This window comes from Macrosteles quadrilineatus, unplaced genomic scaffold (genome assembly GCF_028750875.1).
Source record: "Macrosteles quadrilineatus isolate MER2022 unplaced genomic scaffold, UCM_ALF_1.0 Scaffold_8__2_contigs__length_117827958, whole genome shotgun sequence".
NCBI classification, from domain to species: domain Eukaryota; kingdom Metazoa; phylum Arthropoda; class Insecta; order Hemiptera; family Cicadellidae; genus Macrosteles; species Macrosteles quadrilineatus.
In genome coordinates, this window is record NW_026542601.1 from 39,791,585 (window position 1) to 39,817,259 (window position 25,675).

A 25,675-nucleotide genomic window follows, 5' to 3' on the forward strand; every position below is an offset into this window, starting at 1 on the left:
AGCACGTTCTATACAAGAATCCGGTAGCAGCACCCCAATCCCCTACGATTTTGTTTGGCCTCCAGGAGGTGGCAGCATAGGACCGTTTAATTAGAACAATTTTAGCGAATTTCCCTATAGGGGAAATAGCTACGGAAGTAGCTATTACCGTAGGTGGCACGGTAAGACCTAGACCCGGGACCGATTTACTTTTTCATTTTAATGTCCCCAGAGGACAAAAACACTATTCGTTCACATTTATATATATGTATATATATATATATATATGTATATATATATATATATATAGAATTATATATAAATATATATATATATATACGTCCGTGAACGCGATAACTAGAGTAATTTTTGTCCGATTTTGATGAAATTTGGTTCAAAGGTGTAAAGCGGGATAAACTTGAATGAGTTCGCGAACCAGCACGATCGGACCATGGGAACGGGGCTTTACGGGGGGTTTTATGGGGTAAAAATTGGTTTTTCTCACTTTTGACCCTCAAAACACAAAATTTCCCGATTTCTCTTTTGACCTTTCTAAACAGCTTAAAAAAACAAATAATTTAGTATATAAAAGTATTTTTGTTCGAATATTAGTAACGGAGAAAATTAAAAAAAATGTAAATTTAAAATTCCCATGTTATTCTTATGGAGAATATTGTCAAATGTTGTAGTTTGCTTGTTTATGAATATATTTTGATCAAACTTGGCAAATTTATTTATTTTGTACTAAGCTATCAATATTTTACTCAAAAACACACTTTATTAGTTTCCTTGTAGCAGCAAACCTAGGTACTCGTTAAACCTAATGTTATTAAAATATATTTAACTGAAAATCAATTCAGACAAATGGAAATTCGCTTAGTCGGCAGGTTTGCTGCGGCGGGGGTATTTGTAGATAAGACAGTAAAGGCGGCCGTGATAGTATACAGGAATAGGTTATAGATCTTACAAGGATATGTATAATGCAGGGACACAATCAAATGTAATATCAACTGTGCTGTTGGTATTTTTAATTGTTATTATTTTAAATGTTGATCAACACACCAATAACGTGATGACTTGATGGCTATATCAATCAATACAAACCCTGGCTATGGCTTGTCAGTCAACCAAAAGTCTTGCTTTACAGACGTCATGCTTCCATCGAAATTCCCTTACAGTGATATAAACAAAACTTGATGCGTTTGGACTACTTTCCCTTCAAAGCGTTGAATTGCTGTAAACTTCATTATGAAATGCCACTGGCATGGACACGAGAAAAAAATAAGTGTTAAAATCTATGACCAGGGGCCCATTTCATAATAAACTACAAGTTATTAGCTATTAGTTACAAGTTACAACTTGTAATTTCCATTAGATTTGCATTGGGCGATCAGCTGACTTACTAATAATATTAGTTTGTACTTTATTATGAAATGGGCCCCAGGTAATTAACAATACGTTTCATATACATAAGCCAATTCTTCAGTTCCCTGCTTCGATTACTGCTTGTCTTCTTCCCTGTCTTCATATCGACTCGACCATCTTCCGTTTGCGTCTGCTGTCTGCTCTCCGTCAGTGTCAGTCTTTTTTGTCTAGTCTACTAGCCTATTTATTTTTATTTTCGGTTATGTATGTTGTTTGTTTGTGCTGCCCCTGCGCTGTTATATTTTGTGTTTATGAAAGAAATACTTAATTTTTACTCCTGACCATTAAATGGAATCATTTTATTTCTAGCTAAGCAACATTCTGATACTTATTTCGTAGTGTTAATAAGGCAATTCAATAAATTATCCGGAAGTAATAAGTCCTACTCATCAACTAAGTTGGAGTAGGTAAATTTAGGGTTAACTTGGCCTAACAACGGTTAATATATGAACTTAACTTTCTAAAGGTTCAGTTTGATTATTGTGAACTTATAAATTACCAGTCTGCTGTTTATAAGGAAAAGGCGTAATATTTAATTGTCTACAGTTAAAACTGACTTAATGATTTATTTGTTGTTGACCTGATATGCTGTTTAAGCTTATGAAATATAATCATAACATTTTCCTCCAATCTTTTAAAAGGTTGCAAAAGGCAGCTTGCTTCAAATCGGTTTACCACCCCCAAAGGATGAACACTCCCAATCCCAAAGTGGCATATTTTCATTGTTCTGAGGGAGCAGATACGTTTAAAGTCAGCTTTTGGTTCATTAGTGAAGCACCTAATGTTAATAGACAATTTAATTTTGAAAGAAGACTGGTTGAAACAGTAGACTCTTTCTTGTCCAGAGTGTCCACAAATGTACAAAAAGTTGTTGGAAAAAAGTTATCGAAACTAAAAAAGAAAGAAGGGAATGAAGAACCTGAAAAGAAAGTGGTAGTAGAACTGATTGCAAACGATGTTGAAGTATCAAAAGACGTTAACTGTGAGGATATATTTTTTTCCAGTAAATACCCATTTGGAGTTCTAGCTTTGAGGATTATGGGGATAAATTATTCCGTTGCTATTAATTTTCCTTGGATTGACTCAATGATTCTACCCTCAAGTACGATGGCGGGATTTCCTGTTTATCCTGTTTCATTTGAGTCCAAGTTTACTGACAAGTCACTATCATCGTTTGTTTGGAAGAAGTCTGTTAAAAAAAATACAAACTCTACTGTAAATGTCAGTAAGAATAATGAAAATGATCAGTGGATCACTGTTGGAGAGGGATTCATGTATTTACCGGCCAACAGTGATATAGGACATAAATTAAAATTGGAATGCACTCCTAAAAACTCCACTACGGCTGGACCTTGTTTAGAACGAGAGACTTCATCAGCTGTCGAAGCAGGACCAGGTCACTGTCCATTTGAAAATCGTCACTTATTTACTTCTAAAAAGACACCACATGGAAGGTAAGTTAGGTAGCTTAGTAGGCCTATTTTCTCTTTTAAAGTTTTATTTTGTGTAATTAGGGAAAGTGTATTTTTTTAGGCTTATTAATTGTAAAAGGAACTGTTGAAACCATGGTTTTGTCAAAATCTAATAGGCCCACATACTTGTTGTTTAAAAGCTTAATTTTAAATACCTCAATGAATTAGAATCAGAATAGTTTAAATTGCCGTTAAATATATACATGCAATGGGCAAAGTCACATTCAAAATATCTTAGCCTACTTAAAATTAAAAAGATAAACAGGCCTAGATCTGAACACAGAATGGTAAAATTAAATCGTTGAATGTCTTTTCCACTAATGGCAATTGGGTCCAGCATTTTTCCAAGATGGGAACAGCAATTGTCAGATTTGATTGAGAGCTTGGGCTATCATGTTATTATTGGTCAAATTATTGGTCAAACCCATTGTGAGATTGAAACATAGATGTATGTAATATAAACTACGTTTTGATTTGGGCCTAACTGCATTTCAATACTTCAGCATCTTGAAATTGTGTCTAGCTGGTTTAAAACTGTTTTACATTAACTTAGGTAGGTCTACACTCTATCCAGGGACTAGGGAGCTTTCCTAGATATGTCACTATAGTCCGTTCACAAAATTAAGGCACTTTAAGGGGAAGATTTCCTGGGTTTCCCCACCACTTTTTTCAGCTTCACGTAAATAGACCAGCAGGAATTGCTTCCCCTCTAACAGCCTAAACTTTGTAAACAGAGTATAAGGGGCGTCTCCATATCAGTTGGTAATAATTAATATATTTTTTAAGATAAGAACTCAAAATTAACTGAATAGTGATATTATTTCACAGCACGGTACTTACCATCTCATTGTTTTTCTTCAGTTTCAGAGTTGTGTCTTACAACTTACTTGCCGATACCTACACATCTATGGATACTACCCAAGCTGAGTACTTCCCGTATTGCCCAGCTTATGCTCTCAATATTGATTACAGGAAACAGTTGTTTATGAAGGAATTACTTGGTAAGCTCAATGGAAGTAAAAATTCTACTTTGGAGTAGAAAACTTTGGGGGTTTCTCATTTTTTACCCTTAAAACACAAAATTTATCAATTTTTCTCCAGGCCTTTTTAAAGAGCTTAAAAAACAAATAATTTAGTATATCAAAGTGTTTTTGTATGGTTATTGGTTACGGAGAAAATGGAAAAAAATGTTCATTTCAAATTCCCATTTTATTCTTATGGAGAATATTGTAAAATGTTGTAGTTGGCTTGTTTATGGATACATTTTGATCAAACTTGGCAGATTTATTTATTTTATACTAAGGTATTAATATTTTAATAAAAAATCCACTTTATTCTTTTCCCTGTAGCAGTAAACCTAGCTACTCGTTAAAAATAAATGTTAATTTAATAGATTAATTGAAAACTAATCCAGGCAAATGGAAATTTGCTTATTTGGCAGTTTTGCTGCAGCGGGGGTATTTTTTTATTATCAAAAGTGTCGTAAAATTCAGTGTTGTGTGTTGAATCCATGCTCCCAATTCTACCTTGGATTCTAAGTATTGTCAGAAATATCATCTATAATATTAAAACGTGACAGTGTTTTTTTATTTCACAATTCTGAATCAACCACTTGACGGATTTTCACGATTTTTGTGTTGAAAGAAAGATAGTTTTGAGAACTAGGGAATGTCGAAGCCATAATTTTAGTTTAGGGTTTCAATTTTTTAGAAATTATGTTTGAATTTTCAAAAAGTCTAGCAGCCAACCCTAACATTCTAGACAAGCTTTTGGTATAATACGATTTGCTCAACGTAACAGCTGTAAACATTCAGTTTTTGTGACACAAAATCAGCATTTGGATAGAAATGAAATTGCATACGTAGGGTTGACGTATTCATACTATGTGTAATGCTATAATCATTGATACGATCATTTATTCGGTAAGAGGATGAGAGATTATTTAAATATAAATAGTAAAATACTAGATGTTCTAATTTGTTTTTTGAGCAAAAATATTTAGTTTGATTTAGTGCAATATAATTTGTTATAACTAACAGCTGGTGGAATAAAAAAATATTCTATAGAAGTATCAGGTTAGCTTATTTACTCTGTGATTTTGTCATTGATTATAGGAAATAAGTAAGATTCTATAACCATTGCTGTATACGAATCGAAGCTCACGAATCTTCAAAAGAAAGCTTATGAAAATTATTTTACTACTCGACTTTTTGAGGAAAGGTTGGGAAAACAACAATTATTACATGTTTTAATTAATTTTTGTAGCTTTTACTTTACAATAAATTTTGAGCTGCTTAAACTATGCTTAGGCCTACATGTTTTAATTCATTTTGGCAACTTTTACTTTACAATAAATTTTGAGCTGCTTAAACTCTGCTTGAATTAGTAGACACACTATATACAGTTTTGGTTTAATGGACTACTCGATTCCCGTACGTATGACGGGCCAACAGCTCGTTTTTAATTAATAGTGGTTTACATCAACTGGATTAAATTTTTAATAATTTTTATGTAAAGTCATAAATCTGGAAAGTTGCAATTTACTGCAAACTTTTCAGAGAGGTTACTTTGATGTATTCATTCAGCTTAGTGAAAACATAATATAGAGCCCTTGAATGATATTAAACCAACAAAAAGGGTTGTGCATGTTTACTAGCGCTACTCAGCAATAAAAACAATTTAATTTATCCCTAATAAATTTCTCAAAGTACACCGAGCAGCAGCCTAAAAAATACTATGTAACTTACCCAGATAGTAACAAAAAAATTCTCAACTACAAAAAAGTTCAGGCCAGAGCCATTTTAATGCACTTGGATTGTGACATTTATTAATTCAGGCTTATATTTCTCTTAAGCAACGGATTATTCATCTGCAGAAGAAGTTTATTGTGCTCTTATCGTGTCTAATAATATCCAAACACAGAAACCTTACCCAAATTAATTCCTATATCTTGACAGATGATTTGCAGTGGCCTATAACGAACCGTGGTCCTTTTAACTTGCTCTTAAGCTAGATTTTTGAAAATAACACTGCACTTAGACTGTAAAAAATGGCACAAAGGCATTACCACTTAAGACAGTTACCATTTAGGCAGGTGCTGTCACAGGAAGGTCATGTTTCCTTTAAACTAGATCTCATCATCCTTTATAAGATTCGTTGATTAACAACAATGCATGTAAACGTCGCTATTCTGAAGTCGTCACTGTGCGTGATTCAATTGATTTGATATCACAGACGATTAAACATTAGAAATGACAAAATAAATGTTAACAAAAAACCATCTTTATTTTTCTCATCAAAACAACACACTAAACTATTTACTGTTTTGAACAAAACAATTGAAAAACATATGACTGTTTATATCTATCTATATATTAATAGGCAAGCATGTTTCTTTAAAACCTTTTTTCTCAGCTCGTGTGCATCGTGGGGTAAATCTACGCATACCGTTAGAAAGCTATTTTCCTGTAGGTGTGCAGAATCCCTTTATAAATTTAAATAGGCTCAAAGATAAGCACAAAAAATTAGTTTAAAAATTTGAAAAAATTAACATGGATCTTATGCGTTGCCATGCTGGTGACGAAATAACAACGAAATATAAACAGAAAATCAAAACAAATGGAAGAAACTCCAATCACATGTTTTATTTACAGTGTGGGGTGAAAATAGAGAAGTGAGTAAGTTTACATTACATATTTTTGGTCGAGTTTCGACCACTGGATGACCTCTCGTATTAATTATTAAACAGTCTTTTGGCAAACTTATATGGAAATATATTGAGGGGTTTTCTTTATAGATGATTAATCATCGTACGTCAATCATCCCCCCCCAAAACCCTCAATATATATTTCAAATCTTCCTCTTTCTAGACCTTAAGTTATACCCAGGTGAGGCATCGTTATGTTCTTCTTGCACATCATCTTCGGCTTGAGTTGCTTCACGGAGAGTTTGTGGAAGTATTTTGAACTCCGACATGTGTACCTTAATTGGTGGTTCAGACCTCAAGAGGTACACTCCCTTCCCTAGCTTGTGTTCCACCTCAAAGTATTCACACAACGTAACATTGAACGCAGGTAGTATCTCGGTGTCCGTTGCGGTTGACGTGACCACAGGAGAATCGGTCCGATGCAGGATCCCATCCTCGTCTCCTGTGATGGCTAATGAGTCCTCGACCATCACTGTTCGTCGCAAGGTCTCTTGTCTATCTCCCGAGATGACCGTTGAGTCCTCGACCCTCTCTGTTGGTCGCAGGATCTCGTGTCTATCTCCCGAGATGGCTGATGAGTCCTCGACCATCTCTGTCCGTCGCAGGGTCTCTTCTGCACCTCCTGTGATGACTGTTGAGTCCTCGACCCTCTCTGTTGGTCGCAGGATCTCGTGTCTATCTCCCGAGATGGCTGATGAGTCCTCGACCATCTCTGTCCGTCGCAGGGTCTCTTCTGCACCTCCTGTGATGACTGTTGATTCCTCGACCCTCTCTGTTGGTCGCAGGATCTCGTGTCTATCTCCCGAGATAGCTGATGAGTCCTCGACCATCACTGTCCTATTCAGGATCTCTTTTGCATCTCCCGAGAAGGCCGACGAATCCTCAAAAGTCTCTGTATGACATAGGATCTCTTTACCTCCCAGGATGGCTGATGAGTCCTCGGCTGACTGCAAGATATTTTCCCGGTTGTTGAATTCGATATAATTGTAATTAATTTCGATGTCCGATTTGTATGTTTCATAGGTGTTGGTAATAAGTTTAGTTTCTAATTTTGATTGGTTTTCCAAAATATTTTTGATTGAGGATGAAATTGCATTTTTCATGTCTGCAAAATGAATATCCAATTGTTTTGATCGAGTTTCTAACTGCACCGAAATCTTTGCTAGTAACATACTGACCGGGTCCGCTGGTGGTCTTAGCTCTACCGACTGGGAATTTTGTTCTAGCCGTGGACGACACTCGTAGGCTCCGCCTCCCGTCCACATCTGCTCACCTTCATTCAGACGTTCCCCCAGCATTTCTATGGTAAAATCTCCAAACCCTAATTTTGTCATTTCTTCTTATTGTCCTGTCACGGTCGCCAATTGAAGTGGTCACTGTGCGTGATTCAATTGATTTGATATCACGGACGATTAAACATTAGAAATGACAAAATAAAAAACGTTTTAATAAAATAAATGTTAACAAAAAATCATCTTCTTTATTTTTCTCATCAAAACAACACACTAAACTATTTACTGTTTTTAACAAAACAATTGAAAAACATATGACTGTTTATATATTAATTATTAAACAGTCTTTTGGCAAACTTATATGGAAATATATTGAGGGGTTTTCGATTAATCATCGTACGTCAATTCACATAATCAACCATATTTTGTAACTAACGCAATAGACAGTATTGTTTTTACACTCATTAAACAACGCTAAATGCTCATTTTTAAAAATTTCACTCTATTTATCACAGTTAGATGAATTAGCGTAAGCCTTTTAAGGAACCGATGATTTTGACGGGTTTCACCTAGTTTGAAATAAAACTGAACAGGAAATTTAGAATTGTGTAATCCTTTAATTAGTAAATGAACAATATTAGTTAGGCCTAAATCCTGCACTACAGAATTCATTGAACTAAACCTGTTAGGCATAAATATTTAAGGTTCGTTACTTCTTTTTTCATTTATTTAGTGTCCTTTCAGGCTACAACGCGGATTTGATTTGCCTCCAAGAAGTAGATACAAGAGTATTTGAGTCCGATCTAACACCAGTGCTCGGACTGCAGGGACTCGCTGGTGTTTTCGCTAGAAAAGCCACAGTCAGTGAAGGTGTTTCGTGTTTCTACTCAACTTCAAAGTTTAAGCAAGTATTTAACACAAATTTGGAAAATTTACCTACCATGTATTGATTTTTCAAGGTACACTCTACTTGAGTAGAAGGCTTGTCAAGTAGAATCATATTGATAGTAAACGATTTGTGATCAACGAAGATATGATTTGTTTATTTAGGTAGCCTATATTGTTAAACCCACTTTATAAATTTAATAATTTGTAATTTTAGAATATAGGCCTACACATTCTGATAGCCTATTATTATTATACCCGTCTTTAGTATTAAGCCGCGGCGAGTGAAATCTGGCAACGTCGCATCCGAGGCATAGTCCAGCCGGCTCCAGCCATTAGTTTGTACTGCTTGAAGTCCCTTACCCGGTTATTAATCTGTTTGTTTTACACAATTAGAGTCAATATGATCATAGACAAAAATAATTAAATATAGACCGTCAGCCGTGCTGCGGTTACCGCCGTGTATTTACGTGGCGCTAAAGCCGTTTGTAATTACAAGGCGCTCACAGTGGTGTGCGCCAGAAGCTATGGTAATCGCAGCACAGCTTTTTTTTTTTTTAACAGAGGGCCAGGCTTACAAGTTACCATGGGATTGCATCGCAGCTAGAACAGCTTATTGTGCACCCTCGTTCACAGGTCCTCATTCTCCGTCAAGTCCCAGGTCCTTGGTGAACCGTGAGAGCCTTTTGACTATGGTAACCTGTTCTTCCCTTTCATCTCCCATCAATGGGCCAAGGGATCTCATACGCAGACCTTGTAGGGCTGGGCACATATACCTTCACAGCTTTCACAAGGCCTCTGGCTGGGGCAAGCCGTAGCGAGATTTCCCTGAAAGAACTCAGCTCCTGAACTTGCTTGACCAGCCAATCCTTTGTTGCTGCGTTAGCACAGCCTCCACCTTTCTTCCTGGAGGCTTCATTAGAGTCAGCTTTGGGGGTACCACCCTTGCCCTGCTTTTTCGCAGCATCCTAGTTCCTGGAGGAACTGGCTTTGCAGGGAGCAGAGTTAGGGTGCTTGGCAGGCCACACCAGCCTCCTCTCACTTCTGGATAGCACCTTTTCGCTTTTGGCTAAAGCATCCGCTATCCTCCATCTTCTAAGATCAATAATGGGGGCACTGGAGCAGGTGTGCATTGGACAAATGGAGGCACTGGCATTTGTCTTCCAATGGGGGTGTACCCAACTGTTTTTCAAGCAGAGGTCACTGCCATTCTGGTTTGTGCTCGAGAACATCTTAACAAAGATATCAGAGACAAAACAATCAATATCTATACTGATAGTCAAGCGACCTTAAAAGCATTAAACTCTTAAGAAATCAACTCCAGGCTCGTGTGGGACTGTCTTGCTTCTGTGTCTGAGTTGGGTAGGAGAAATGACCTTACGCTTTGCTGGGTGCCAGGACACTCAGGCATTAAAGGTAATGAAGCTGCAGACAGATTGGCAAATACTGCCTCTGCGACATCAATGATAGGCCCACAACCCTTCTGTGGCATCTCACGAAACAGTGCATGTTCTTCGATTGCGTCATGGGCCAAGGAAAAGCATCGCAAACGCTGGGTCGATGTTCCTCTTCTTAGGGTCAGCAAGCTTACTCTGTTTAGGCCTTCTAAAAAGGTCGCCTCTGACCTCTTGAGACTAGACAGACGAAGAATTAAATTAACTGTTGAACTGATAACTGGTCATGGAAGATTCAGGAAACATTTACAACGGATGGGCTTATATGATGGTGAACCGATCTGTAGGTACTGTGATAGGGCAGAAGAGACAGCTGATCACTTACTCTTTGATTGTAACGAGCTCTCTGACGCTAGATTGATAACTCTTGGAAATATGGCTAGAGGTAGATACCTTCCTGAGGATGAACTAATTGGGAAGCTACAGGCATTCATTGGGCGCCTTAACTTGTAGGTCAACAAGAAAGCAATTGTCTGGGGTGCGCAATAATTTGATTTTGGATGAAGTGCTTTAAGGTCTTGACCTGCCCCTGTTAGATAAGATAAGATAAGATAAGATCCTCCATCTTTGCAACTCGCCCCTGGAAAGTCGTTTTTCGTTCCTTTCCGGTTTCTGCGAGCTTGTCGTCATCGTCAGATTTCAGTAGACCTTCCTCCTCCATTTGGGTCAGTTTGTCTACATTGTTCTCACGAATACCGGGTATCTAAGTCCACCTCTCCAGTGACCCGATTAGAGAGGTAAGGGGTGCGTACGACTGGGTTACCCCTGGTTCCCAGAAGGCTCTATTAAGACACTGAATATTAGGCCCCCAGTGCCACAAGACTCTTGGCACGGATCGCATTACACCTTAGTCTAGGGCCCCCCTCACTTGGTTTTGTAGGTGGACCAACACCCAGTGGCAGAAGGTAGCTCTCCGCAGGTAACAAGTGAGAGTTGGGGTTTAGGTTGTGGCCAATCTGCCGAACCAACCCCGCATGCGAGGTTTGGCCGGAACGGCGCGAAATTTTCTCCCACTCACTAAACCCCCATACCTTCCTGCAGCACAGCTGATGGTCTATATATAAATTCAAATTTATTTTAAAAATTGAAATCTTACTACACGTTGTAGTCTGCTGTAGAACAAAGAATAATTCTTTTTGTCTATGATATGATATTTGTAGTGACAGTGTGTTATGCCTCATAAGTGTGTCGTGCCGGGGTGCAATAGTAACCACCCAAAATCATTAAAAACTGAGGTGTATATACAATTATTCCACTTCCCTCTGGAAGGTCCGCGTCGAGATGAGTGGATAAGAGCTATACATTTACACTTGATCAAGTAACGTGTTCTGATTAAGAAAATGCACGTTTCCTACCTGATTAAAACTAAACGTAAGACATTGGATTAAAAATATAAAACTAAAATAGCAAAAGTAATATAGTATGAACAAACAGTTTTTGTACATATTATGTATTATCAAAACTAAAAATCAATACACTATTGATACTCATAATTTGAAATATTTGTGTAACAACGAATTGTTACACCTGTGATAACCATTAGCCTTTTTTAAGAAAGACCCACTGTCATTCATAATTTAAGTTTGTTAAGTTTGCCTATAGCTTATATTTTGGATTTTTAATGTCTAATTTTATTAATTATTATATAAGTATTGCATCTTATATCTTTTTACAATAATAATGACGATGTCAATTACAATAATGTATTGTTTAAAGACTGAATAAATGACTATTCAATGACTATTTTAATAGTATTTTTTTTCATAAACTCATTAGGTTCCAAAATGGATCCGTTTTTATTATAAATGTATATTGCCTGTGCATAATATTGAGGGTTGTAATTAAGTGGTGAATATATGTTTATATAAACATGAATTAATTAGTATTTTGTAATACAATCTGAAACATTGTAAGCGGCATTTCATGCTAAAAATGAATCTGTTGAACTGCATGGTTCCATTTTCATAGCTTTTAACACAGTTTTGGCAAAATGTTGCACGTTTTACCACTGGCGGCAATACCTGGAGTGTGACCAGGGTGGGAACTAGTCGCGGTGTTGCCACATCAATTGCCGCGGCTTTATACTAGAGACGGCTATGCTATTATTAACAGAATTCACATCAACAATTACATAGAGTCAACATATTAAAGTTAAAATAGTTATTTCATAGGCTCCACAAGTAAATTATTAAGACAAAGAATTAATTACTATTTACTGCAGGGTAAGTTTTTAACCCTCCGAGTGTTATTTGTCGCTGCAGCGACACATAACACACTTTGTGTAGTGTTTTGTTTCGCTGCATCGACTCACAAACACTGTTTACGGCGAAGGCTCTATGACTGACAAAATCGGATTGAACTGGATCGAGTTAGGTATCGTTTTATTTGACAGATTCAGAGCTTTCTCCGGAGGTCTGTCTCTAAGCGCTTTTCATTTTAGTTCCGAAAATATTGTAGCAGACAGCTGACGTGCGTATTTGTAAACAGCTTGGTTAACCTCGGACCGATGACTGATGTGTTTTATTACGTTTATCATTGTTTTAGTGTTAAAAATCGAAAGTAGTGATATACGTGGTGCATTATAAGAAGATTTAAGTGATTTTGAAGGGCTGGTTGATGATCTTGAAGAAGTAGGTAGTGATATTGATGTAAATTATCAGCCAGATTCCTAGCTATGGTTAGGCTATGCATTCTTAGCTAAACGCTATGTACTGAAATCTGTTTTTTGCCCATAACTTATTTATTTGCAAATCTACTTCCTTATATTATTATATATTTGCAATCCTCATAAAATTTAGAACAAAGTGGCTATTTTCAAATATTTATAGACCTATAATTTATACAATTTCATTGAGCGCAAACTTATTTTTTTTTTTTAATTTTCCAAAATAATTTTCTTTTACCTAAAAATTTATTTTGAAACAAATGTTTTTTTATGTTTTATGTATCAGAAATCAGAAATCAGAAATCAGAAATCTTTATTCACCATTGATCATATTACATGAAATAGGCTTCGTCATACAATATAGGCTAAATCTATCATAATACTAAGGAAAATAAAATCTACACATATAACAATCATAAACCTATATAGGCCCAAATACTACTGACAATAACAACATTTCTTGGCCAATTCTATTTACAAGTATCAATCTAGGATCACAGGACAGTCTAAAAACTCAGTTAAACAATAAAAAGGATTTTTTAATAGCCAATCGTACATTTTCTTCTTAAAAACATTGACTGGTGCAGTTCTAGCATATGAAGGAAGTTTATTGAAAAATCTAATGCAGTTAATTTTGTGAGATGACCCAGTTTTGGCTAATCTGTGCATTGGGATATCAAGTCTCACCTTCCCTCTTGTGTTGTGGTTGTGTATGCTCTCTCTTGTGACAAATTCTTGTAAGTTCATTTTGATGTGCATTAATGAGCAGAAAATATACAAATTTACAACAGTGAGAATTTTAAGTTTAATAAATAATGGACGACAGTGTTCCACAAGGCTCGCCCTACACATATTGCGAATTACTTTCTTTTGAATCAATAAAATATCATTTGTTTGTGAGGAATGGCCCCATAAGAGGAGACCGTAGGTTATGTGTGATTCCAGAAGACCAAAATAAGCCATTCTAAGGTACTCGCCAGAAACAAAATCACTTAGTTTCCAGATAAGATAGCTAACCCTGGATATTTTTTTACATACATGTTCTATATGGGATCCCCAGTTTAATTTTGAATCAATATATATCCCCAAAAGTTTTACGGCTTTATTTTCTAAATCTCTGTTTAAACTTAAAGTAATAGTTTGAGTTTTTGTTTCATTACAAAACAGTTTATTGGCTGAGAACCAGGCAACTGCATTACTAAGGGAAGACTCAGCCAGGGTGTTTAAAATTTCAATTTTTCTATGTCTACAGAGAATTGTTGTGTCATCTGCATAGCAAATAACAGAGTTTGACACAACATTTGCTGGCAGGTCATTAATTGCAATGATAAAGAAAAATGGTCCTAGAACTGAGCCTTGCGGAACACCTATCCCTACATCTCTCAAAACTGAATTATTGTTTTTGACTGACACAAACTGCTTCCGATTGGTCAAGTAAGACTCAATTAATTTCAAAGGTTCACCACTAATTCCATAAAATTTTAGTTTCATTAATAAAATTTCAAATGGAATGCAGTCAAATGCTTTGCTTAGATCACAAAGAGAGAGCATGACAGAATTTTTCATTTCGAAGGCATCTAAGGTTTCATTTACAATTTTCAGAACTGCAGCTGTTGTATTTTTGCCTTTCCTGAATCCAAATTGGCTACTTGTAATAAGATTATGACTTTCAAAATAATGATTTAGTTGATCATAAATTAAGGATTCTAATATTTTGGAAAAAATTGGGACAATTGATATTGGACGATAATTTTGTGCCAAATGTTTTTCACCCTTTTTGAAAACTGGAATTACTTTTGAAATTTGTAGTGATTCAGGAAAATAACCAGATTCTAAGCATTTATTGTATATGAGCGCAAGAGGTTTACATATAAGGTGAATGGTTTTCTTGACAATGTAGTTGGATAACCAATAACAGTCCATGCTTTTGGAGTTTGAAAATTTGGAAACAATGGCAACTATTTGTTCAGGTGTTATTTTACTCCATTGAAAAGTAGATTGACACTTTGTTTGAGCATGCAGATATTCATCAGCTGAACGGCCCACAGGCTTAATTTTACTACCCAAATCTTTTACTGAGTCAATAAAAAAATCATTCAAGTCATTGGGATTCAGTGGAATGTCCTGTGTTTTTGTAGGAGCACTTTCAAGAGAAATGATATCCCACGCTACTTTACATTTATTAGGGGCTAATTCAATGTATTTTTCGCAAGCACTTTTCTTTGCAATAGATAATTTCCTTCTATACAGCTTTTTGCATTGAAGGTAAGCAGTGTAACCATTGTTGGCAAGCTCAGACCCACACCTAGTCAAGTTTTTGTACACCGTATTCAATGTAAGCATCCTTTCTCTGATTTCATTTAACTCACAAGTGTACCAACTTATTTTGTTTTTGCCTTTGACATTCCTAGAACATTTTTTTACAAGCGGAGAACATTCATACCATAGACTAACATATTTAGTAAAAAATGACGTAAAAATATCAAAAATATTAGAATCTTTGAGATAACTATCAGTAATAAAATTAAAGTCTAATTGCTCCAAATTATTTACAAACATCTCTACAAATTCTTCTTTATGCTGTCTAATGAATACATAATTTCCTTTATCTTTGGGCTTAGTGGCTGTAGGAACATGAAAGTACTTAAAAATTAATGGATCATGATCAGCAAAACAACCTGGTACAACTTCTGTAGAGTAACTATCACTTGAAAAATTAACAATTACATTATCAAGGCAAGCATTTAAGCGTGTAGGCAATTTATTAGAGCAGACCAAATTTAGTGACCTTAGAATATTTTTAAAAACAATAACCTCATGCAAATTCAAGCTGTTAAAATCAATATTAAAATCACCACAAATTGCAAGTTTTGACTTATATTTCTGCAGACTTATCACAACCGCTTCAAAGTTTTCAAAAAAGACATTTACATCACCATTAGGAGATCTATATAAACTAATAACTATTAAATCAATATTATCTAATCTTATGCAGCTAAATTCACAATGTAGTTCCAGACAAAATTTACTAAGATCAATTTTTAAGAAATTCAAACCATTACGTACAAAAATCCCTGCTCCTCCATTTTTTCTCTGCTTTCTACACATTAAATCAGCAGCAATATAACCTTTAGGAGTAAAAATATCAATTAAATTTTCAGTGAGCCAATGTTCAGAGACACAAATAACATCAATATCATGACTATTACTAAAATGCTCAAGCTCTAAAACCTTATTGCGAATACATTGAATATTGACCTGTAATATTTTAAAGGTGTGAACTTCATTGTCACTCTGTGTTGATTTGCTCAGACTTTTGTTAGTTACTTTACTATTGAAACAACTGTTTTTTTCCGTAAAAAATATCTAGATTCATTGGACTGCTCAGATTTACTACTACATGTCTTGATATTTTTGTTTTCAAGTTTGGATATAACTTCTAGCAAAGGATTTGTTTCACTTATTTTAGGGGTGCTAAATCCTGAAAATGGTACATTGTCACTTACAGAAGAAGAATTGAGATCACATGGGCTGTCACAATGCATTGATGAGTTTAATGGAGTTGAAGGAGTGACCGTCTCTAGACAAGGTTCAGCTGTTCCTTGGGTCCTTGGAGCATCTGTTTGGAGAGGTTCCGTTGTTCCCTGGGTCCTTGGAGCATCTGTTTGGAGAAGTTCCGTTGTTCCCTGGGTCCTTGGAGCATCTTTTTGCTTCTCACTCAGTGATGGAGATGCGGGTGTTGGCATTTTGTGTTGAATGTTGATCCGAGTATCACTGGGTGGCAACATAGGATTCGACTGTTGGGGAGTATAGTTTAGGTCTTCATGATCCCCTTGATGGTTTCTGATAATTCTGACAACTGCATTGGAGATGGTCTTTTTTCCCTTTTTATTAAAATGTAACCCGTGTCTTGTGTGGTAACGTCTTTCAAGGGTCCATAGGTCAAGAAGCTTAATGTGTTGCTGGTTGTACGTTATTTGCCTGATGGTAGAATTAGCCTCCTTGATTAGCTTATTTTCCATGCTAGATGCACTCAGATCATATCGGTAAGGTAGCGTAGATAGGATGAGGTTGGTATGTTTGAGTGAAGTTTGCATTTCCTTTAGGCTCTCTTCCAACAATTGCAAAAACGGTGCTGGATTTGCTGCAGATTGCTTTGTAACGTTATTTGTCCCTCCAATCAAGATAGCAAAGTCATTAGTAGTTAATTTTTTTACCATCGCTGATTGTCTGATGGGCTCAGTTATAAACTCTAATGGAGCTCCAGGCTGGCAATGGTTTGTAATATTGTAACTGCTGTCACTTGCTTGATCCAGGAAGTAAGCCAAATCTTTCCCGTGACTGTCACTTGTAATCATAATTCTCTTTTGGTTGTCTGGCTGCTTTTTGGGAGCATTTATTGAGCTGTTTTTTTTGGGATTCTTATTAAGCGGCTTAGTAGAACTGTTATGGGACACATGTAAAGTACTAGGTATATTCAAAGTTTCTTTGTTGCTCTCCTCTTCATTTATTTTGTCCAGGACTTCAAACCTATTTTTTGTTCTTATTGTCCAACTAGCGAGTTTATGGACATTTTTTCCTTTGTTGTGTCTAATTTTCTTCTGATGAACAAAATTTTTTCTATTACATGGGATAGTTTGTTTACTGTTGATATAAGGTGCCGGCTTAAGCTGTTTACTAGAAGCTTCCTCACTATTTTTCTTGATAGCCAGTGTTCTTGCGTACCAATCTTCAAAGGGAATGTTTGATCCGGTGCCTGCACAGTAATGATACGCTACATATTTAGCATTTGCCAACACATGTATTCCGCATTCAAATGATTGTTTCTGTTGCACACTAGGCATTTCCATGAAACTATTTTTGTCAATACCTAAATTATTGGCCACATTTTGAGCTGGGTAATTATTTACTGGGCTCAAAGAGTCAAGATGATAAGCCTTACTATTGGTCTTGTCTAAGAATAACAAGCTCCAATGGGAGCCAGAGTCATCGTTTTCACAGTCAGTGCTATTACTGACGCATAGAAATGCATATTTACATGTGTGGTAGGAGGTTAATTGAAGACTCTCCAATACTGTCTCTGGGGAACCAAATTTGATTAAAGAAGTAGCAGATGGGCCTAAAAATAAAATTTCTTTGTTTTCCATATTACTTTCCATAGCAGAGAAATAATCATTTAGGACAGAATCGTCGGTCCATTTGTCTTTACCCCAGCTTTTGCTTTGTATGCTTACTAACTCATTAGTTAATGACTGCAGCTTATATTCAAGCTTTGCTTGATTTGAGTTTTTTTCATTAATTTGTTTTTCTAATGAGTCATTAAGGGCTTTAAGCTTAGACATACTTTGAACCAAAGTTTTGTTTTCCTCCAGAATTAGGTTATGTCTATCTATGTTAGACCTAAGCTTCTCCTTTGTCTCATTAATTTGTTTCATCATAGTAATCTTTTCCTCCCTTTCCATTTCTTGATGGTGAAAAGATCTGTCTAAGTCTTGTTCTCTATGTTTTTTCTCCAAGATTAATTTTGACTCCAGAATTGCAGACTCTCGTAGAGATGAATTAAGTCTATTTTTACTTTCCTCACTGTCCAAAAGGACATTGTCAAAGTGTTTGATAAGCAATTCAAGTTTAGAGACAAGATTATCTATGTGTAGTTCCGGGATGTTAGTTTTAATCAGGTTTAATTCTAGACAGATGTCGGCTATATACTCCTGCATAAAGCCCTGTGAGCCACAAGACTCAAACACAATTTCCTCTAGTTTTCTCATTAAGCAGATTTATATTCTTCTGTTCCCAATACAAATATTTTGTTTTTATTCCCTTTTATTTGTATAAAGGAGGGCCAATAATATATTTATTCTTGGCTCAATGTAAGTAACAAAAGGTCATGTACAGAATAGGCCAGGACTAATTGAAATTATGTATTCAGTTGATTTAGTGGTAAAAATAACCACAGAATATTTAGCACACAACTAGGATTCTGATAAATAGCAAATAAACAGCAATAATTGAGTTAGTAAACAAACAGACTGATAAGAGATAAGTAAGGTACCAGTTTGTCCTTGGCCAAGGCCAAGTTTAGTCACCTTGCCGGGTCCTGATTCCAGTAGATATATATTCTTCATATATTATATTCAGTTATGTTTAGATTATGTGCAGTATTTACATTCTTCATATATACAACATCATTTGTGTAAAATGCAGGTAATATTATTGTGGAAATTTTCTTGCAGGTTATGAATAAAATATTGATAATCTTTTAATAAAATGATTCAATAAAAATGAATACTTATTTGATAGTTTTGTAAAGAAACATTGCTTCTTTCATTCACAAAACACTATTTTGCTTAAATTATCTTAATTTCATATAAGATTAACTGTAAATGAGGACTGGTAAAACTCAGTGTTGAATCAAGTTAACCTCAAAAAACCTCATATGAATAAAAAAAAAACCTCATATGAAAAAACCTCATGTATCATATTGAAGCCCATGATTTTCCAAACAAAATGGTATATAGAATAGTATAATGACCATTGTTTTCAAGCTTCTCAGATCCGTTTTAATAAAACCTTGCAAATGAGCAAAAAATAGGCTGACATTAAGGCCAAAACAAGGGACACTCGGAGGGTTAAACTAATGTATCTTTATACTTTTTGATTTTGAATTTGTGATGTTCAAATTTTTTCTCGGTTTCCAACTTTAAAGAATTTACAGTTTGGATTATTATCTTTTTTCTTCTATGAAGCCTACACCTACATACCAGGAGTTGTTTATTGCAAGATGAATGAAAAATGAGTTTAGAATGAACGTTTTATAATCAAGGCTAGCTGATTGTTTATATGCAACGATGCAACACTGAATTCATCATCTTTATTCTTTACATTTATTTTTTCAACACTGATAAATTATTTTTAGAATTATTATTGTGTTTTAATATTAAATTTCATTTGTAGAATGTTGGAGTCTCAAGAAGTCATACTTAGTGAAGAGCTGTTGAATAAAAACTACTGTTCAAAGATCCTTTCTTACGTAAACAAAAATGCTCAACTCAAAGAAAGGATTGCTGGGTTAGGATCAACAGCACAGGTAATTTTTCACAAGCAATTGAATATTATTTAAGATATCAATTAATGACACTAACTAGATTTCATGATGTTAGCCTCCGAATCACTTTAGTTAATTAATAAATTGTTTAAATACCTTAACTGTCATGTGATCCTTGAAGTAGTATTACACTACTGCAGTTTCAGCCCTCAGAGGGCTTTCTTCAGGTGTCAACGGAAGTCAAGAGTTGTCATTCATACGAATGAATGACGAATAAATGTGACAAATTCGTATGAATGACAACTTTTTACATCCTTTGACACCTGAAGAAAGCCCTCTGAGAGCTGAAACTGCAGTAGTGTAATACTACTCCAAGGTTCACCTGACAGTTAAGGTATTTAAACCATTTATTATAGGCTTATCCAACTCGACCTACTAACCTAATCTAACCTAATCTAGTTACGAAACTAACTAGATGTTAAATAGTAACAAGGGTTTGGATTATTCCATTATGAAAAATGCCAATGACACAGAAATATTTTTTTCCATCCCTGATTCAAGAACTTGAAATCACATATTAGATAACCTTTGTTGTTGTTGCCTGTGTTCTTAAATGATTCAAATACCATCATCCACAAAAAAACCTCCTACCGTGACTCCGCCATGTGTTCACCGTCTCGTTGTTTGATCAACCCGACCTCGATACTAGTGTCCGTGCTTGTGTCTATCTTTCTATCTTTTAATGGTAAGAAAATAACTTAAGGAGAGCCTCTGAAGATACCACACTAGGTGGCGAAATGCAGAGGGTGACACTAACATCTTACCTTGTATCGGGTCTATTTGGTTAGGGGGTAATTTCTTAAGGTATTGTAACCTGGCTAAACTATTAAGAAGGCCTCAGTTTACCTGGTGTTGGAAGAGGGAATCAGTATTTTTATTGGTTGATAAAAACAGAAGATTACCGCAGAACGACCTTTTAAAGTTAAATAGCTAGACTTTGGGCTGTTGAAACCCTAGTCGCGACACTAACGTAGCCTTCGTAACCATAACCTCAAAACCGTAACATAACCTCGAAACGTAACCGAGGTGACAGATGCATCGACAGACGATCCAGGTAGAGAGGAAATAAAACTGCCTTCTTTCCTGCCGGTTTTACTTCTCCCTTTTTTTTCGCTAAAGCTCCGCCTGCTTCGGTTTTACTTCTTAGTCGCTTCCGTTGTTCTTCTTACGACTTCCCTCAAGCATCAAACCTCTTTTTTTTGCCTTTTTTGGTAACCTCTGGCCAATCAGAGGTGGGTATGATGTCGACCGCGCGATCGTGACCCAGGAAGAAGGAGGTCGGCCATTCTGACTGTGACCCTGTTCGAGTTCAGAGCTTTTCGTTAACTTCAAGTTCGTGTTCGCGAGTGTCTCTGCTCTGGGAGTTCATTTCGTCGTAGTTATTCGCTCACAGTTTTGGTTACCCAAGATTCAAATATTTATCTGCCAGCTTAAGTTAGCAAACATTTGCCGAAACTTTGCCTGACTATCAGACCTAGTCCTACGTTATTTAACCAAATAAATTAAGTGGGGAAATTGAAGTTGGTGACTCTTGTTTTAATCTAAGGTTTTAAATCTCTATTGGGACTTTCTTTTTAATTCTTAAATCTTTTTAAAGTTAGTGAGACGTCCCTAAGTTTGTCCCAGCAGACAGGTTTCTGGGTGCCTAGTTTGGCAAAAGTTTGCTTAAGTTGCCCACGTGAGGAAGTGCAAGTTTTAGTTTTGTTTTTAAGTCCAAGCAGCAGTTTTATTTTTTGTTTCTCACAGGCAACTTAAGCCAACTTACTTTTAGTTAACTCAGACTCTGTGGGAATTAGGCTAGGCCTATTCTAAGCTAACCCTTGTTTGTTGCAGGTTCTGTCGTTTAACCCTGTAAGTAAGCAGGGTGAACTACTTAGTTTATTGCTTGTTTAATTAAGTAGTTAGTAGCATTTCAAGTAGTTATTACCCACAGATTCACGTCCAAATTTATCGGTTCTCCACAGACTCCCCTGACTAGAGCGGTGATTTTAAGGGTGGTGTCTGGTGACACTTAATTGTTGTTCTGAGCTCTAAATAACCGAGGCTATCCTAATCACTATCAACTCCTGGGAAAATCCCCGCAACCCGGCTCGTTCGATTCCTGGGACTTCGTCGATCGTTTAAGGTGGTGGAATTTCCTGCGTTGCTATACGAGTTTTTGCCAGCAGGAAATTTAAGTTACAACCTACTCAAGAAAACAGGCACCAAAAAGAAAGATATTCTCATATAACACTAAAATAACAAATATTTAATGTTGATCTCTATTGTATAAACTTGTAATAATCCAGTCTTGTCCTGTACTTGAAATGAACACAGATATGCAAATTGTGTTTTGTTGAATTTTCTACTTCATTAGCACACCCTAGAATTGATTTATTGACTGAAAGGGAGGAATGACTTTGGGTCCATGCACGTCAACTATATCACCCTAGAACTTCCTAAAGATTCCTTTCAGATATCTTCAGATGAAAGATAAATGTTTTTTTATCTGACATAGTTACCACAAAAAATCTATAGATTATGACATTGACCGCCAAAGCCTAGGCTAAAACTTTTTCCCTTTTCTAGTCTTCGAATCATTGATAAATCTTAGCTCTCATTTGATGATTCAACATCTACCTTGTTCTGTCCAGGTAGTTATCCTGGAGAGTATAGAACGTCCTGGAGAGCTCATGGTTGTGGGAAACACGCACCTTTACTTCCATCCTGACTCCGACCACATCAGACTACTACAGGGAGGCATCTTGCTAGCCTTCCTAGAGGATAAAGTCACCTACGCCAGGACCAAGGTGGCTTAATACTTTCACCAAACAGTGACATATCCTGGGTTTTGAAGAGTTACTAAATAAACTTTTAGAAGAAGGATATAGTTCAAAAGTTCAGCTAGCTTACCTGAAACATTACAGTCCGGGGCTAGTAGATACACAATAATCACAAAACAACACTATGCGCTTGTAAAAAAAGGACTGTTAAATTGATTAGTAAATATATATACCAATCAATTAGTATTCTCAGTAAATTTCTATGTACAATATAATTTACAGATAGAGTAAGGTAAATATGGAGCAAAGTAAAGATTTTATAATTTTATATATTCTGGTTATTCAACATTTGAAAGTGATTTTTTTCTGAATCTGTTTCTGTTATCTTGGTAGTGGCATTGATTGGAAATAATTTTAAGCAAGTAAAGATGTAAGGAATATGTTGTTAAGCATAAGAAACAAATGTTTAACCTAAGAAATATTTTTAGCTCCATGGAAAACAAGTTTCACTTGTTTGTTGCGGCGACTTCAACAGTGTTCCATCTTGTGGCATTTACAAACTCATGACAACAAAATCAGTCCCTCCAGACTTCATTGATTGGAAAAGCAGTGAGTGTAGAATAAGCCTTAGAATTAGAGTTAGGAACCATAAAAATATGTTTATAAAGAAATCACATAAAATTATGATATTCTTCAGCCTTTATATACACCCATTTAGGATTACATTGAAGCAGTTATTTACACAAATTCTGTATATGCGTTAGGGGTCTATTTCGTCAAAAAATAATTTTTTGGCCTAGCTCAGGCTGGGTAATTTTACATTCGAGTACTAGGTACGTTCACAATATCACTGGGACCGCAGGAGACGCCTTGATATCACTGTGACTAGGGGACGTTCTTGTTTTAGCCGCAAATCAATTAAAGTACTATAACAGTTAATATTTAAAAAATATAAATTTTCCAAAGCAATCCTGACTGATCCGATTTTGGCCTGATACTTGAAATTCAAAATTTTTAACCCAATTTAAAGAAATAATGTTCTGACACGCAGACCCTAGTTCCACATCAAACTATGGTATAATGCTGTTGAACTTCTGTTTGCCAGAGCCTGAAGAGGAGGTGCAAGGTCTAAGTTTGTCACAGCCGTTCAACATGCAGAGTGCCTGTGGAACACCCAAGTATACAAACTTCACTGCAGCCTTCGCCGACTGTCTAGACTACATATACTACCAAACAGACAGACTGTCCGTGGAATCTGTAAGTTACTGTTATATTGAGCTGAATTAATATCAAGTAGAAAAGGTATTGTATGTTTAATCCAATAGCAGAAACTATAAAATGTTTCCAGATAATATCTACTAGTATAACACTTTCTTTTATAAAGATTATGTGTTCTTCACTCACTTTTATTTTGACACTTTCACCATACTAAGGTGTTTTGAGCTATTGCGGAATGTTATTTGGTGACAAAGATATCATCATGACATGATGCTCTCTTGACCCTCAACTTATTCAATAGGCTAGGCTCCAACTTACAACCATACATGTTACTTGTGCATTGTTAAAATTCACTAGTAACTTCCTACAAGTTTTGCTGACTATCATTGCCATAACTACTACTATTTGCTTACTGATGGGGCTGGTCTAGTGGTAGAGCATGGGACTTTGGTTCCGGATTTAAATCCCGCCAATCTAAGTTATAATGCAACCCCTAGGCCTAGCTTAAAGTAATTTGAAAAATGGGCTAGAGCCTTGACTCCTAGGACAGTAAAATAGTATATTTCATTACTAGTAAAAAGTAACGTAAAAAGTAAGTTAGTAGTAAAGTGACTCTTTTTGACCCGAGGTTAAGGCTCAAGGAAAATGAGCGAGGGTTAAAAATCGCTTTTTGCCCGTGTGGTGAGCTCAATTTTTTGTCATATTGCATAATTCATTAACAAACAAAGCTAGAAAACGAAATAATTTATATGTAAAGATAACATCTCAAAGCGACTTCCAGCTTGTTTTCAGTTCTGCTAATGCAGCTGTTTAGTAAGTGATACAATCATTTTGTCTATTACCATTGTGTTACAGTACATTATACCATCGATATGTCGAGCAATCACCAACAATAGGTTAAGACCTTACCTAATAAATCAATCGATAAATAATTTTGATCGATACGATTGCCACAACCGAAATTTACAACTGTTTACAACAGCTGATTTTTACTCCCAAGAGACTAAAAATGATTTTTACTCCCTAGAGAGTAAAAATGCTACTTTAGACCTGCAACACATGAATAAAAAATGGCTGTTTTTGCTGCAGTATGACAAAAAAATATTTGCTAACTTTGAAATATTGAACTATTAGTATGTTGTTTTTGATTGTTGACAAACAGATTTTTGCAATTAATTGGTCATATTTTCACTAACTATACAAATTAAATTTATTACTGTATTTAGTGTTTTCTTACCTTGGGCAAAATGTTTTTACAAGCTCAACTATATTTCAAACCTAAAACTCAATCCCGAGTCAACAGAACGTAATGCCCAACAACTTTACTTAGACATTATCAGTTGACATGTTTTCTGATATTGCCCCATGATGTTTGCAGGTGATCCCGCTACCATCTGATGAGGAGTTGACACAACACACGGCCATTCCCAGTGTCGTGTTTCCTTCTGATCATGTAGCACTGGTAGCAGATCTGAGGTGGAAAGTTTAACATCAATAAATCAACTTTATTCTTTTGGTTTTTCTCAATTTTGTTGTCATCCTCGTTTCCTTCATTAGCTATGTTTAGATGTCTAGCTTTTTGAAAAAATAAATTTTTACCCCCTTCATAAATCATGTCATTTGAATTTTTTTTATTAGTACAAAACTAATAGTTATTTTTAGAGAGGTAGGTTTCCCAGTTACAATTTTGGAGATAATAAAATCTATCGATAAATTGATAATAAAAGCCAGTTTCCCAGTAATCTATCGATAAATTGATAATAAAAGCCAGG

The 25,675-nt window shown here is 35.7% G+C and overlaps 1 protein-coding gene across 1 annotated transcript; it reads left to right on the forward strand.

The window, feature by feature from the left end:
• Positions 1-1,598: 1,598 nt before the first annotated feature.
• Positions 1,599-25,394, forward strand: LOC129001459 (2',5'-phosphodiesterase 12-like). Its single transcript, XM_054428750.1, has 8 exons — positions 1,599-2,858; positions 3,738-3,877; positions 8,559-8,718; positions 19,773-19,905; positions 22,557-22,712; positions 23,174-23,294; positions 23,791-23,942; positions 25,282-25,394. The coding sequence occupies exons 1-8, from the start codon at positions 1,990-1,992 to the stop codon at positions 25,390-25,392; spliced, it is 1,842 nt and encodes a 613-aa protein (XP_054284725.1). The 5' UTR covers positions 1,599-1,989; the 3' UTR covers positions 25,393-25,394.
• Positions 25,395-25,675: the final 281 nt, after the last annotated feature.